General features: G+C 33.0%; 3 protein-coding genes across 7 annotated transcripts; all 3 read right to left on the minus strand.

Annotated features, from left to right (window-relative positions):
- Nucleotides 1-4,749: 4,749 nt before the first annotated feature.
- Nucleotides 4,750-5,517, minus strand: LOC122723101 (arabinogalactan protein 41-like). The gene is made up of 2 exons (XM_043953875.1): nucleotides 5,239-5,517; nucleotides 4,750-5,004 (listed from the first exon to the last, which is right to left on the minus strand). The coding sequence occupies exons 1-2, from the start codon at nucleotides 5,357-5,359 to the stop codon at nucleotides 4,913-4,915; spliced, it is 213 nt and encodes a 70-aa protein (XP_043809810.1). The 5' UTR covers nucleotides 5,360-5,517; the 3' UTR covers nucleotides 4,750-4,912.
- Nucleotides 5,518-7,468: 1,951 nt separating this feature from the next.
- LOC122723100 lies at nucleotides 7,469-8,534 on the minus strand. Its single transcript, XM_043953874.1, has one exon. The coding sequence runs from the start codon at nucleotides 7,978-7,980 to the stop codon at nucleotides 7,708-7,710; it is 273 nt and encodes a 90-aa protein (XP_043809809.1). The 5' UTR covers nucleotides 7,981-8,534; the 3' UTR covers nucleotides 7,469-7,707.
- A 1,437-nt stretch (nucleotides 8,535-9,971) lies between these two features.
- On the minus strand, nucleotides 9,972-13,677 carry LOC110609521 (CMP-sialic acid transporter 1). Of its 5 annotated transcripts, none has more exons than XM_021749142.2 (9): nucleotides 13,540-13,677; nucleotides 12,942-13,025; nucleotides 12,737-12,834; nucleotides 12,380-12,424; nucleotides 11,929-12,026; nucleotides 11,322-11,491; nucleotides 10,831-11,017; nucleotides 10,365-10,442; nucleotides 9,972-10,246 (listed from the first exon to the last, which is right to left on the minus strand). In XM_021749142.2, the coding sequence occupies exons 2-9, from the start codon at nucleotides 12,974-12,976 to the stop codon at nucleotides 10,097-10,099; spliced, it is 861 nt and encodes a 286-aa protein (XP_021604834.1). In that variant the 5' UTR covers nucleotides 12,977-13,025; nucleotides 13,540-13,677; the 3' UTR covers nucleotides 9,972-10,096. The 5 variants fall into 5 exon arrangements, with proteins under 5 accessions (XP_021604834.1, XP_021604831.1, XP_021604833.1 ...); XM_021749139.2 differs by having other exon boundaries at nucleotides 12,661-12,838; XM_021749141.2 differs by lacking the exon at nucleotides 11,929-12,026 and having other exon boundaries at nucleotides 12,737-12,838.
- Nucleotides 13,678-13,901: the final 224 nt, after the last annotated feature.

The raw sequence follows: 13,901 nt of genomic DNA on the forward strand, positions 1-13,901 counted from the left end.
GGCTACAAATGGAGAATTTGTTCTTAAGCGGGGGCTCCTGCTTGGCTCTTTAACTCCGCCAATAATTCTTCTTTTAGTTTTTCAGCTTCTCCGCTACTCCCTCATATTTTGTGCTGGTTTTTTCACTAAACAAGGGAGCTTTCGAACTGATGCCCTTGTCCTCACTTTCTACTTTGTACCTCTCCAGACCGTCAGTATCTTTATCTATTTGATTTCTTACCGTACGGCTTCTAGACTTGGCTGGAGGTTCTCTAGCAGACTCACCTTCTTTTCTCTTCCTGGTTAAATGTATCGGGCGGTTTGGTCATGATTTTCGATTTCTGGGATAAAGGTTGGCGTAGGTACTTGATTAGGAGTTGTGATGGGTGTTAGAATTATGGGCATGGGTGGGGTGAGACCCCTTTGCTGCACCACATCTTCGTTTGTTACAGCTGCACAGACATCACTTGCAAATCCTGATTGGATATATGTGTTTGTGGAGAGGTGTTTGCTAGAATGGGGTTGCTATTAGAAGGTGTGTGTGGTAATATTTGAGTGGGGGGAAATGGAAACAACGTCATAGGAAAGCCTTGAGGATTTGGGATTTTGGGGGTTGGATTTTCATCTCCAATGGGTGTCGACAGATTATTTTCTTAATTTTCGATGGTGGATCTTAGAGGGTTTATGTTTGAAAAACTTCGGTTGATTGGATAATCTTCCTTCGTTTTTCACAGACGGCGCCAATTGATATATCTGAGATCCAATGAGGTTAGAAGATGATGGCACGTGGTTAAAGGATCTTATTTATGTGGAAATTAATGGATCTAATTAGGTAGTTGAGAATTGATCGTGGATTGAGCTGGTTTTTTGAGCTTTGGAGAGGTTGAGATCTCGGGAGAGGTTGATAGCTTCTAAGGTCTTGGTTTTCTTTTTTTATCTCTCCCTCTATATAATTGGTTCAGGGTATTAATACTTTTACCGTTTTGGAGCATTCTAACGGATTGTCCTATCGGATGCGACAGTGAAGTGTTGTGACAGAAATGTCAAGTGGCTCATTTATGATGAATAGTCTACTAATAAATGCTGAGCTGCTTCACTCATATCCAGTCCATCATTCATGTTTTGTCTATCAGCTGTACTGTGCGTGCAATTATAACCCTAGTGAAAATTTAGACACTTTAAAGAAGTTGATCTGCTTACTCTGAATATGGGTGAGGTAAGAGAAATAAAAGTTTTGACCTGCATTTTATGACTGGATATTTTTTTTAAAAGTGATCAGATCGGGTGCGCCGGTGTAAATCCTTTCTCTTTCTTATATATACGTCATGATTTTCATGGGTCGATCTGATATTAGCTATATTAGATTAATAATTATACTAGTAAATTGCATAAAAAATTTATGCGATGGCAAAACCAACTTGCACCGTGGACCATGTTAGATAACCAAACAAATGACACGTCAAACATTTGTCTTTGTCTGAAACGCATAACATCTTTTCTTCCTTTTTTTTATCTTCCTTTTTTTTTTTTTGCATTTCCCAATATAATTATAAAAAAAAGAAGAGAAATATATAAATAGAGAGAGAGTATCTTCATCGTGATTCTGCAGCTCCCTTCCATTCAATCATGGCCGTAGACCTCATGTCAGCTTAACGGTTTTATCGCCATTTTGTACAACTGCACTTGTAGGCGCCATGGTCCCGTATCTCAAGCTCCAGCTCATCCCTCACTGTTTTTCATTCTAGGTAGACGCGGCAGACCCCGACCGTATGTTTCCAACTGATTTCTATTCAAGGGTCAGTGTTAATAAAATTTGGATGGAATATTTCATCTTAATTTTAATTTTATTTTTCTTATTCGATTTAATTGTAATTAAATTTAAAGTTGATATTTTTTATTTTCAAAATATTACAAATTTAATTTTAGTATAAAACTGATCAATTTTAATAATTTTAATTTGAATTCAATTTGTAACTAAACGGTGAGGTTCATGTTTAGATGTGGTCCTACCTTGGATACCGATTTGGACCTTCCATTTTGGATATGGATACATCATGCAAGGATTCTTTGATATCTATACATACTTGAAGTGAGAAATTATAGGACAAAATGATACTTCCACGTGTTTTTTTTTATATAAATGATAAATTAATAAATATGTTTATAAGTGAATTGCATAAAAATTATAATTATTAAATATTTTTAAAAGAAATAGTGGTGGAGTGGATGTGGCCTTGGTGTTAGGGTGAGGTATGTACGGAAGTATAATAAAATTTTAGTGTTTCGTCTTGTGACGTCCAATATTCATTCACTCTTCTCTTGAGGTCAGTAAACAGGCACGTATTGTGGGTTGAAAACCAGGCAAGTAGGCCCATTTCACCTGCTCAATTTAGAGATTAGCTTCAGCCATCCTACAATTTTTATTATTAAATCTGTGTAATAACAGTGGTGGATGTTGGCATACATATCACATGAATTTGTTCTCAGCATTTAATTGCATGAAACATAAGCCCACACTCGTACCACGCATTTCTTGTGGGGTTTGCCTTTACAATTTACTACTACCCATGTCCTTGATTTTCATGAATTCCTCAATTTTCAGCAGCATATAATTTTTTATATTATATATTGTCAATTTCCAAATTTGCAAAAGCTCAGTTCAAAATGAATAAGAATATTGTAATGGGCTTCACCTTAAGGCCTAATGGGCCTTGTGAATTTAAATTTTCTGGCACGGGAGAGAGAAAGAAGAGTCCATAAAAGAAAAATTATTGACAAAAGAGGTTTGGTTTATGAGGGAGAGGGACAGGGCCTATAACCCCAACTCTGGAATCGAAGAAGGGGAACAATGGAGGAAAAACGTTCAAAGGCAGTGTGCGAGCAAGAGGCTTTGGATCTCCTCAACCGCGTACTCTCATTTCTCTTGCCAACTTTCAGAGAGTTCTTTGCTCAATAAGGTATCCGTTTTTTTTTTAAATAATGTAAAAAATTATTCTTTTATGTTTATCGTATTCAAGGGCTATATTCTTCTTTTTTTTTTTTTTTGAAATAGATATTATTCTTCTTTTTTAAAAGTAGTGCTCGTTATATAATATTAATCATTCAAACAATGTAACTATGAGTATACTTAATTATTTTAAATTAATTATATATATAATATTGGCATTATATTGACGGACAATACGAACTGTAAACTACGATAATTTATAAAAACTTCAATGAAATTTTATAAAATTTACATAATAATTTCTTATTAAATTCTAAATTTAATTTTTATCTAATAAAATAATTATTCCATTAATAAAAACTATAAATTGCTGTTAATAGATTTTATACATTTTAATTTAAGTGGTCAATTTTTTTAATTAAAAGTTATTTTTATTCATTATTTTAATAATAAAAAATAAAAATATTATTTTAATTTTTAAAAATTAGTGAATTTATAAGTTTTATCCATTATTTTTTATTTATTATTATAGTAAATAATTTTAATTTTTTTTAAAAATTAATATTCTGTATAAAATTAATTTCTATATTATGCAAGTATAAAAATTACAGATTGAAAAATTAAAGATTATTTTTTTTATTTAATTAAAAATTAAAAATTGATTTTTAGGAGTCCGTCTAAATTAATTTTTATAAATATACATTTTTTTATACTTGACTAAAATTAAAAATTAATTTTTATACTTACATATTATATGGTTAGAGTCTACCTAAATTGATTTTTATAAATATAAATAATAGAATATTAATTTTTTTATTTAAAATTAAATAATAATAATAATAATAATAATAGATAAACCCTACAAAATCACCTTTTTAAAAATTAAAATAATAATTTCTCAATTCTTTATTATTAAAATAGTGAATAAAAATAATTTTTTATTAAAAAATACTAGTCACTTAAAAAGGTATTTTAATTATTAAAAAATATAAAATCTATAGCTAACAGTAAATTAATAACCATATATATTTTATATTAACGTAATGATTATTTTATTAAATAAAAATTAAATTTAAAAATTAATTTGTTATTGAAAATTGAATGAGAGACTGCTTTTTGTCAATCTTGTTAAATTTGAGGGTGATACTTATAAATTACTCTTTAAACTAATGTTGCCCTTGATAGCAATGCCTTTTAGTGAAAGGCCAAGGCCCCATTGGTATTCTATTATTAATGCAAAAGAGAAGTATTCCTGGCAGAATGATTTTTTTTTTTTTTTTAAATTCTGGTAAAGTGGAAGGAAATGGGAAGTGCTCATCTGTGCACATGAAATGGGGCCAAGAATTACTCAATTTTGCACCTGAAAATAGCAAAAATCTGTTCATGGCAAGACTCAACCGTATTGACATTGCCAGTGAGAAACTGGGAACTTCACACGTGATCCACGTTCAAAGTCCCACTTGTTTCTTGTCTGGACACAACAATAATTCCTCAAAACACAAAAATCAACCGTGTAATCATTATTTCTTCCACTCTATTTTGGCTTCACTCCATATTATGCTGTCCACTGCCCTCCTTTTCATGTAGAAGTAGAAGATAACGCTCTGGCGCTCTGCTTTGCTGGTTGCTCATATTTTCCATGTAAAAGAAGATATTTGTTCATAGTTCTTTGTATCTGTAGCTGTAGATGTCCCATATTTCTGACTGATAATACATGTGTATGTGATTTCTAATAGGACATTGCATTGAATGGTTTGCGAAGAGAGAAATAAACTTTGTTTCATAGCAAAAAAAGAATTTTAAGTTGCCATCAATAGAGATGATAACAGAACCAAACAGCACTAAGTTCATAACATTACACATTCGTCCAATTCAAAACAGCTTCAATCCACAGATACAAAAAGAAAAAAGTAATAAAGAGAACCTTGATCACATATAAGCATTAAGATTACATGCAAAATCCTCCTTCCTATTTGTCTCTATCACTCAAAACCCAAAGTCGGCGGCATGGATGAGGTAAGTGAGCACCAGGGCTACCAACATCAGCACATAGGCAATCCCTTGGTCAATTGATGTCCCTGTAGCACAATATCAGAGTTTAGCATTTACCCTTGCCATTGTCAAGCCAAAACGCCCTTCATTTTGGCTTTGTATAAAATGCTCATATTCTACATTGTAAAGTAGATAAATAAATCTTTCAATCTATATATGGAGGAAGGGATTCGAATCACAAAGAAAGAAATTGGAACTAATTTGACCTCAGATCTAGAAATGCGAAAAAAAAAGGCATAGAGAGAAGCAAGTGCTATTACCATCGCTGGTAGGGGCAGGAGCTGGAGCAGGGGAAAGGGCCTGCACCGCCGGCGAGCCAATGACAAAAATGAGAGCAATAGCAACAGTCAGAACTCCAAAAGCAACCTTTGAAACCGCCATTTTCTTCTTCAAAAATGTCAAATGCCTTCTCTCTCTGTCTCAGAAAGGTCCCTGCTGTAGCTCCGAAGAGCAGCGAAGGGAGGGGGATCACAGGGACCGAAGATTCGAAACTCAACAAGTGGAGGGATGTTTATCGCGCAAAGTTGGAGTAGAACGCTTTATTATATGCACAAATGCGAGGCCGAAAGTGGGGACTGAAGAGAGAGAGAGAGAGAAAGAGAGAGAGAGAGAGAGAGAGAGAGAGAGAGAGAGAGAGAGAGAGAGCAGAGAAGGTGTGGGGCCTAGCCGCAAGTTTCGGTGTGGGCCGAGTGCAGAAACGCCATGTGACCGCCCGGGGTTTGGATTCCCGTCACTGCCTCCACGCAGGCACCCGTCACTTGTCGCTGTCTCTTTCCCTTATTTGGCGCCATATGCTACGATTCTCATTCGTCCACGTTTCTTTCACCTCATCTCTCTCTCTCTCTCCCCCCCCCCCCCCCCCCCCCCCTCTCTGTCTCTCTCTCTTTTTCGTCCCTAAATCACACACTCTCTCTCCCTTTGCTTAAAACGGGTTTATGCTGAAAATCTATTTTTTGGAAAGAATCGTTTTAAATGTTATTAACAAGATTTTAATTATTTTGCAATTAAAATATATTAATATTTGCCTTTGAGATTTAAAAATATCTAGTTGTAATAATTTTAACACTAATAACGGGCATACTTTTAAATACTTTTCTCATTCTTTCTCCATATGTGATTTTTTTTTCAAATAATGGATATTTAGATTTTATATATTTCAAAAAAATTGTAAATTAACTGAAATTCTGAGCTAAAATTTTAAATTATTTTATCTAAATTTAGAAATTATCATTAAGTTAAACGTGATTATGTACAAATAAATTGAAATAAGATTTTTATAACTAAATAATTAAAGTTTTATGTGATTATAATAATTTTAAAATATATATATAATTAAATCATACACTGAAAATCAGTGTATTATGAGTTATTGAATTTTCAGTTAAAATTAAATAATTAAAAAAATTAAGACCGAAGAAAATAATAATAATAATAATAATAATTTAGGGCTAGCAAATGCCAACAAAGAATCAGAGACAGCGCAGCTGGAGAAAATCTAATTACAGCAGAACAGATGCATCGCTAACGAACATTCCATGGTTGAAAGGTTCTTTGCAGACAGAGAGAAGTTAAGCAATAATGAGAATTAAGGTCTCAGATTAGTTGAATCATAACAATGTGTTTGAACTAATAACTTAGAATCAGACCAAAAAAAAAAAAAAAAAAACTAACAACTTAGAAGATATACAAGGGCCGAGTGAGATGATATTTAGGAACAATCAATCTTTCAGCCGTGGATTTGAATTGTCCATCTCAACATTAACAAGACCCAGTCACCCAACCATCTTAACTTATGAGGCTAGGGCTGAAATTCCATTATTTATTATTTTTTTAAATTTCAAATTATTTTTAAGACGTGATTAGTTGGCTTTACCTTGGATGAAAAGGAAAAAAAAAGGAAAATCCAACCTTATGCGATCATCTAGTCTTGGCCACGAGTGGATAATAGGGTAGAGACAGTTTGGAATTCCGATTCAAAACGGTTATATTTCGAAAAAAGTTTTTAATTCAATTACAGTTTTATTTTCAGAAAAAAACCAATTATAGTTGTAGTTTGACACTGGTTCAGAATTTTAAAAATATAATGATTATAATATTGTATACATTATAATATATAAATTTTAAAAAAAATTAATAATTTCTTTAAATTGAATCGATTTTGATTCAAAATTAACAGAATTTTTCTGTTCGATTTCAGTCTCCAATTAAGGCGGAGAAATCGGTAACTAATTATGGATACTGTATAGATTAAATAATACTTTCTTTTACATTAAGTTTTATAAATTTTGCCAGTTTCATAAATTATTAAATAGTAAAAGTCAGAGGGATTTATTTCTAACTAATATTAAGGAAAGTAATGGAAAAATTTTTTGAAGACAGAATATTACGTTTTACAGTAGAGACCAGAGAAAGTTGAGTCACCATTTGTAGCTCTCACTGAAAGGAGCATTTCTCTTGCCACATACATAGATTATGTTAATGCCAAGTCAATTACTCAAAATTGAATTACATAAATATGGAACATTACGTGGTACAGTCCAAATATAAGTATCTTTAATCACTATTTAGTAAGGAACAAACAGTAGTAGCTATTCTAATTAAGAAATAAAACATCAACTTAAAGCTACTGCTTCATGTTTGTCAACTAGGGTGCTAATCAGTTTCAACATGATATGTATTGTTTGAAGAAAATGATGATCACAATTTACGTACTTAATTAGCAGCAGCTTTCAGTCATCTGAAGGCCAAAGAAAGGCTCCCATGGCAAACTTTCTCTTTTGATCAACATCTCCAGAGATGGGTAGTCCATATTCTCTGAGCAAGCAGTCCAATCTCCATTCAGGCATGGCCTCGTAGTCACTCTTCTTGAATCTTGGATAGTGCAGTGGTATCTGGAAACAACACCACTTGTCCCTCTTGCTCTCTTCATCATGGTATCCGTTAGACCTGAGGCCTGCCGCAGCATAGCCATTGGCATTGTTGGAGCAAGCAGTTCCACTCATCTTCACTTTTAATTATGATCTCTCAGCACATATCATGACTGGCTACTTCGCCTTTTAAAGATAACCTGGAGTAGAGCGCAAGGAAACTAGAAGATGGGAGTGTGGACTAGAACAAGACAAGCATATGTAGTGATCTAATTAATTAATGCCCAGAAAATGGAACTATCTAGGGCAAGGAAATTATGATGATTTTTGCTTCTTTCACTGTGGTTTCAGCGTCAAGGGTTAAGAACCAATATCATGGAGGCTTTCTGTCATAATCCAAATTAAATGCCCAAAGAATTGTGTGGTTGATTTTTTTCTTCCCCGCTTTTAGCTTTCCTTGTTCATGTCTGAGTATTAAATGCTCCAATGAGATAAACAAGTTGTGAACGAGTGAGAAGGAAAAAGAGGGAGAACCTAGAATAATGTACAATAAAATAATATCAAATATTCAAAATTTTAACACAGAATTATCTCCTAGAGTTAAATGACAAAATTATTTATGTAGCTAATCCCACATAATTTCAGCCTTAATTGTTATTATTGTTTTAATTTTCCTAATCGTTCATTAACAGCATGAAATCTTTTCCTTTTTTTTTTTTCTAATTATGATTATGTTTTTTATAATTCTGTATCTAATTCCAATTAAATCTAAATTCTAAATGATCAATTTGGTTTCAAGTAAAAAAAGAATTTAAAAATAAAAAATTTAGGTAAAATTAAATAAAGAAATAAATATAAATATTATTTAATTAAATACAAAAAATGTATATTTACATAATATAAAAAATAAAATAATATTATATTTAAATAAAATAATATTTTTTATAAGTAAAAAAAGTTGAACTTAATTATTTAAGAATTAATTTATCTATGCATCATTTTTACTAGATTTATTTTAAAAATTTAAAATTAAATTGAATTCAAAATTAAATTAAAATCAAATTAAACCGTCAATTCAAAATGGCCAATTTCAATTTCAGTTTGGCTAATTCCAGTTTGATTTCAGCTCTAGTTCAGAAAATGGAGATCTATAACTGACCGGAGTAAAAGAAAAATGCAAATGAAAGAAAAATTAAAACTCTCTAATACAAGATTTCCGTTGGATTTACGGTCTGAACTAGACTGTAAATAGGCCTATCCTATTGCTAGAGGTAGAGAACGTAAATATGTGTAACCTGAGCTCTCTTCTACTTTACCAGCCTTGCACTACGCGAGGCAGAAATCAGGTCGCAAGTAGTCCATCTTAATTAGTATGTTCTTGCCAAATCTATGTCCTTCACCAATCCAGTAGTCTTTTGACCATAGTAGTTTCTAATCATAAATATTTTTGAATGTTTGTCGTATCACTTCTATTAATTAGTGGGACAGGACGTCCAGCGAGGTAGGCATCTTCAGTACCGAATTGGCTCAAGTTGCGAAATGTACCTGAAATATTTATGGGCTTCTGTGCATTCTTTACCTGAGTAGAGTAAAAATCTGCCAATTTCTGGCGAAGGAATTCTGCAACACTTCACAACTTGAGATGAAAGACGAGTCTTTCTAATCCTCTCGAGGATCTGTATCACGTGCAAAGTGTGTATTTCAATATTAAATTTCTTGCAGCGACGTGCAAGTGAGAGATTTATATAGATTCTATGGGATTAGCGGGTCGATATTAAATTAGAAAATTGATAATAATCATCCACGCAGCGAGTCAAAGCCCGCCACAAGAAGTACATACGTAACTTTCTTTATCAATCCAACAGAGTCCAAAAGCATGCCTAATTCCATTAATAAATAACTAGATTTTAATTTGTGCACTCTTATCTGAATCACGGCATGCCTCCAAGTTAATTTCCAACATATCAATATTACAAGTTTGCTTTGTTGCAAATTATATTCCAGCAAATATCAAAAGAATGTGTTTTGCCAACAAACTTACCTGTTGGGATTCCTTATGCAACTCGCATGACGTCTCACCAGATGGACAAATCAGTTCAACAGCATTTGATAGATTTGGAGAAGGATGACGCTCTAAAAATTGGCTCAACACCAGCCAAGGAGGCATATCCATATGAATTAAAAACCATTTTGCAATACAACTTTCAGTGAGCAACTGGCAAAAGAATTAGTTTATATAATATGAGAAATATCAGGAATCTGTTCGTTGTTCAATAGAAACTTCTTTTAGGCCCTCAGGAGGATGCGGAGCTTTAATTGTTGTCGGCAAATCCACAAGCATGTTTGGAGGGGCAAAATACATGTGCAGTGACATCATACAGATGATGATACCCAGGAAAAGCTGCAGCAAAAGACCAGAAAAATCAAGACATGCAAAGATTAAATAAAATAAAAACCATTTCATGCTATAGGGAGAGGATCCTAAGGCTTGCACAAATAGGGAGTCAATGAAAGGTCACCTGCAATGTAGGCTTGAAGCTAAAAAGGTATATTGATAATACCATCGTCAGCAACATTGCCATTGATGTGGAATATACCTGAAATTGCCAAGTGAAAGCTAGTCATTTTAAGTTTTCTCACAGCACTAATTGCAATGGGCCAATGGCACACAAGTACTTTACCAAATTAATGTCATGCCTACAGCTACATGAGTCCATGTATTTGGATCATTACTCGGTTACATTTCAGTTACACAATTGTGAAGAAATGGGAAAATATATTGAAGGAAACTAATTTCAATTAAATTTTTACAAGAAATAAATGCTGCTATTCCTTTTTGTGGTAATTGAATTTTTCTTGCCATCTGCATCACTTGTAAAGCAAGCATTAATGGACATGTTCATGTTGCCACTTTAATGAAGAAGACTGAAAAATATATCATAAGGAAACATAATACATGGTCCAAATAGCTAGAGGAAATTCTACCTTCACAATGTTGTCAGCATACTTCATCAACCATGAAACCAGTAAGCCAGTGGATCCGAGATTCAAAACCACCATCCATGTAGTAATACCATAGCCATTGAGAAGGTGTTGCCACCATGCCCCGTTCTCAAATCCGCTTCTGAAGTCATCTAGAAGAAGCCACGCCATATTGAATATCACACCAAATCTGAAAACATACAAAAATAATTAAAATCCCATATAAGAGCATGGTGGTAGAAAACAAGATTATAACTAAACCACAACTTGAAGAAAGAGTTTATCTTGCTGCATGCACATGATAAAGTATATTGAGAATTGCAATAAGATTAGAAATTCTCCTACGTTATCAGTTAACATTCTGAACAGCATAAAAAATGGACAGTTGGAATAATCACGATGCACAAGAAGGCAAGAGATGCCTACTCAAAATGCATTGGATACTGAAATATGATATGAGCAAGCCATCAAATGAAGAAAAAAAAAAAACCTACGTATACAACTGCACATTCTGCCAGTAGAAGCTGTCATTGTTCTTCTTCATCAGAAACTCCGTATAGACACCAGCCAAAGCTGATAAGCAAGCAGATAGAATACCCAACAAATAGCCTTGGATTGGAGCTGAAAATAGAGAATCACAAGAAGCTTCTCCACAACCTTTAACCTGCAACAACAACAACAAAATAAAAATAAGAAGCCATTCAATCACAGAGAGAAATATCAGAACTATATCAGGTATATGAACTGTTCAATACGTTCTCGGAATGTGCATTTTCATCAAGCATATGAATTCTGGGAGTGGATTGCATTTATTTGATACAAGTGATGGAGTATGACTTGGACTTAAAGAATCTGGGGGTTGTGGGTTCTTTGCATGAATTGAACAATAAAATCAATTAATACAAAGAGCAGTGCAATTTGTAGTTCCTTCTTTTCACAATCCTAAGATTTTAATATATTTAATAAAAGGTTGTCAAAGATGAAACAGACATTCTCATTCCAACCTCATGATTTTAGCATATTAACCATAAATAAGAAACTACATAGATAAAAACATCTGTATATTTACTATAGATTCCAAAGTAAATAATGAATTATTACTATTATCAATTCTTTTGGGGAAGTTCTAAACTCTTGCAGCCAATTTGCATCTGGAGGTATAATGCAAAATAGACGTGCCCCATGCATTTCTTCTTTTACTGGGATTAAAGAATAGATTAGCATGAATTCAATGATAGAAACGTTAATCTCAAAGAAACTTCTAGTACATAATAAAACACCAGAATTGAAATGAAAGCACTTGAACAAACAAAGTCGAAGTAGCAAGATACTCACAGAGCGCCGGGAAAGCAGTTCTTGGTTACAAGGTGACAATCAAGGGAAGAAAAACAAAGAACAGCTATGAAATATGACAGGTATCTATACTGGACAGACGGAAGTCGATACAAGTAGAATGACCAACCAAAGTACGTTCAGTTTTATCACCCGGTCCGGACCAACAGGAAAATGCTAGTTTCAACAATTGGACAGACAGTCACAGTTCCCTTGTTACCTGACTTGTAGTTGTTCCAACAGCTAATAGAACAATTGCCATCCACTGCAAATTAGACAACTTCCTCCTCAGAAACAACCTTAAGCATAAAAACAATAATCAAGCAATAAGTTTCAATTATGATAAGCTTAATTCCAAAAGACATCCAATTTAAAAAAATAAATAAATAAAAGACGCTGGTAAAAAAAAAAAAAGTAACATCCATGTACATTAAGTGATCTGAAAAAGTTCACAAAGAAGGAACCTGAATAATATGCCAGTAGTAACAATCTTTAAATTACCCATTATCTGATATGTTGATGTATCCACATAAGTCAGTGTAGCAAACTGGACATTGTTATGAATTAGATATATTACTGATGGAATAGGATATAAGCGCACAGTTCTCCAGTCTGTAGTCATCCTCACAGATGGTGATGTCCGGTGCTCTCTCCAAAGAAGCAAACCAGAAACCACTAGCTTTGGTTTAAATAACAAAATACATTACAACATAAGCTGCAGTTAGCTTCTATTATGTTCAAAGTTGTGCTAAAGACTTGAGGATAAATTAAGTGAAGAATACCTTAAAAAATTCAGCAAGAAATGGTACAGTCGCATAGTCGTACAAATACCTTCCTTCACTTTGAGATAGAGTTGTCAAAATTCCCTATCGGTTAATACAAATACAGGCAGATACATTAAACTTGATTAGATACAGAAAATAAAAACTACTCCCCTAATACAACTCCATGACTATAATTTCTGACACCAATCGAATTGAACTCGAAGAAGAAAATTTTGATCAAATAATACAATGCAAATAGCTATCTTCAGATTCATTAACATAAGACTGCTAAATTCGTGACAAGGCCAGTCATTAACTGCACTTGCCGACACGCTTTTGTCCATCGTCGGCCTACATTTTCAGAACGACCGAGGATGTAAGTTCCAATCAAAATATGGTATAGAGTTTACTTTCAGTGATTTTCAATTACTTGAAAAATGATAGCTTACAGTTTTCATTTTCAAAATCAACGACAAGGCATGATAATGGCGATTCGCTCTCAAATCAAGCAATCCATAGTGAAATTGTTCGTAGATTCGAGATTTATAAAGCTTGAGGGCGAAGAGAAGGAAGAAATTAGAGCGATCTAGTTGTTGAATGGGTGAAGGTTACTGACCTGAGAGCTAGTGAGAACGGTGAGAAGCGCGGCAACCAAGTACCACTGCATTCTGCTCTCCTCTTCCACGGTTAGCTAGAGAATTTCATTCTTATATCCTCGTTTGTTCAGATAATCGCTTGTCCATTTCCCTTGTTAGAATATAGTAAAATTAATTTATTACAAAAATAATTTAATTCTTTTAATTTTTTATATTCCATATTTTAAATTTATATGTAAAATAATATTTAATCAATAAAATATAGTAATTAATAGTAAGAATAAGATTGAATTATTGAATTTAATTAATAAAATATAAAAAATATGTATCATTAATTAAAATATATATGTATATACAATATTATTAGTTTATTTTCTTATAA

Source organism: Manihot esculenta, chromosome 2, assembly GCF_001659605.2.
Source record: "Manihot esculenta cultivar AM560-2 chromosome 2, M.esculenta_v8, whole genome shotgun sequence".
In the NCBI taxonomy this organism is placed as follows: domain Eukaryota; kingdom Viridiplantae; phylum Streptophyta; class Magnoliopsida; order Malpighiales; family Euphorbiaceae; genus Manihot; species Manihot esculenta.

What these genes read in the sequence shown, in the direction of transcription:
- LOC110609521 (XM_021749139.2), bottom strand. Translation starts at nt 13,590, where the DNA reads ATGCAGTGGTACTTGGTTGCCGCGCTTCTCACCGTTCTCACTAGCTCT. An exon ending in CCCCAAAAGAATTGATAATA is followed by an intron (nt 11,492 to 11,928) that starts GTAATAATTCAT and finishes TTGTTGTTGCAG; the next exon opens with GTTAAAGGTTGTGGAGAAGC. An exon ending in ATGCTGACAACATTGTGAAG is followed by an intron (nt 10,443 to 10,830) that starts GTAGAATTTCCT and finishes TGGCAATTTCAG; the next exon opens with GTATATTCCACATCAATGGC.
- LOC122723100 (XM_043953874.1), bottom strand. Translation starts at nt 7,980, where the DNA reads ATGAGTGGAACTGCTTGCTCCAACAATGCCAATGGCTATGCTGCGGCA.
- LOC122723101 (XM_043953875.1), bottom strand. Translation starts at nt 5,359, where the DNA reads ATGGCGGTTTCAAAGGTTGCTTTTGGAGTTCTGACTGTTGCTATTGCT. An exon ending in TCCTGCCCCTACCAGCGATG is followed by an intron (nt 5,005 to 5,238) that starts GTAATAGCACTT and finishes ATTGTGCTACAG; the next exon opens with GGACATCAATTGACCAAGGG.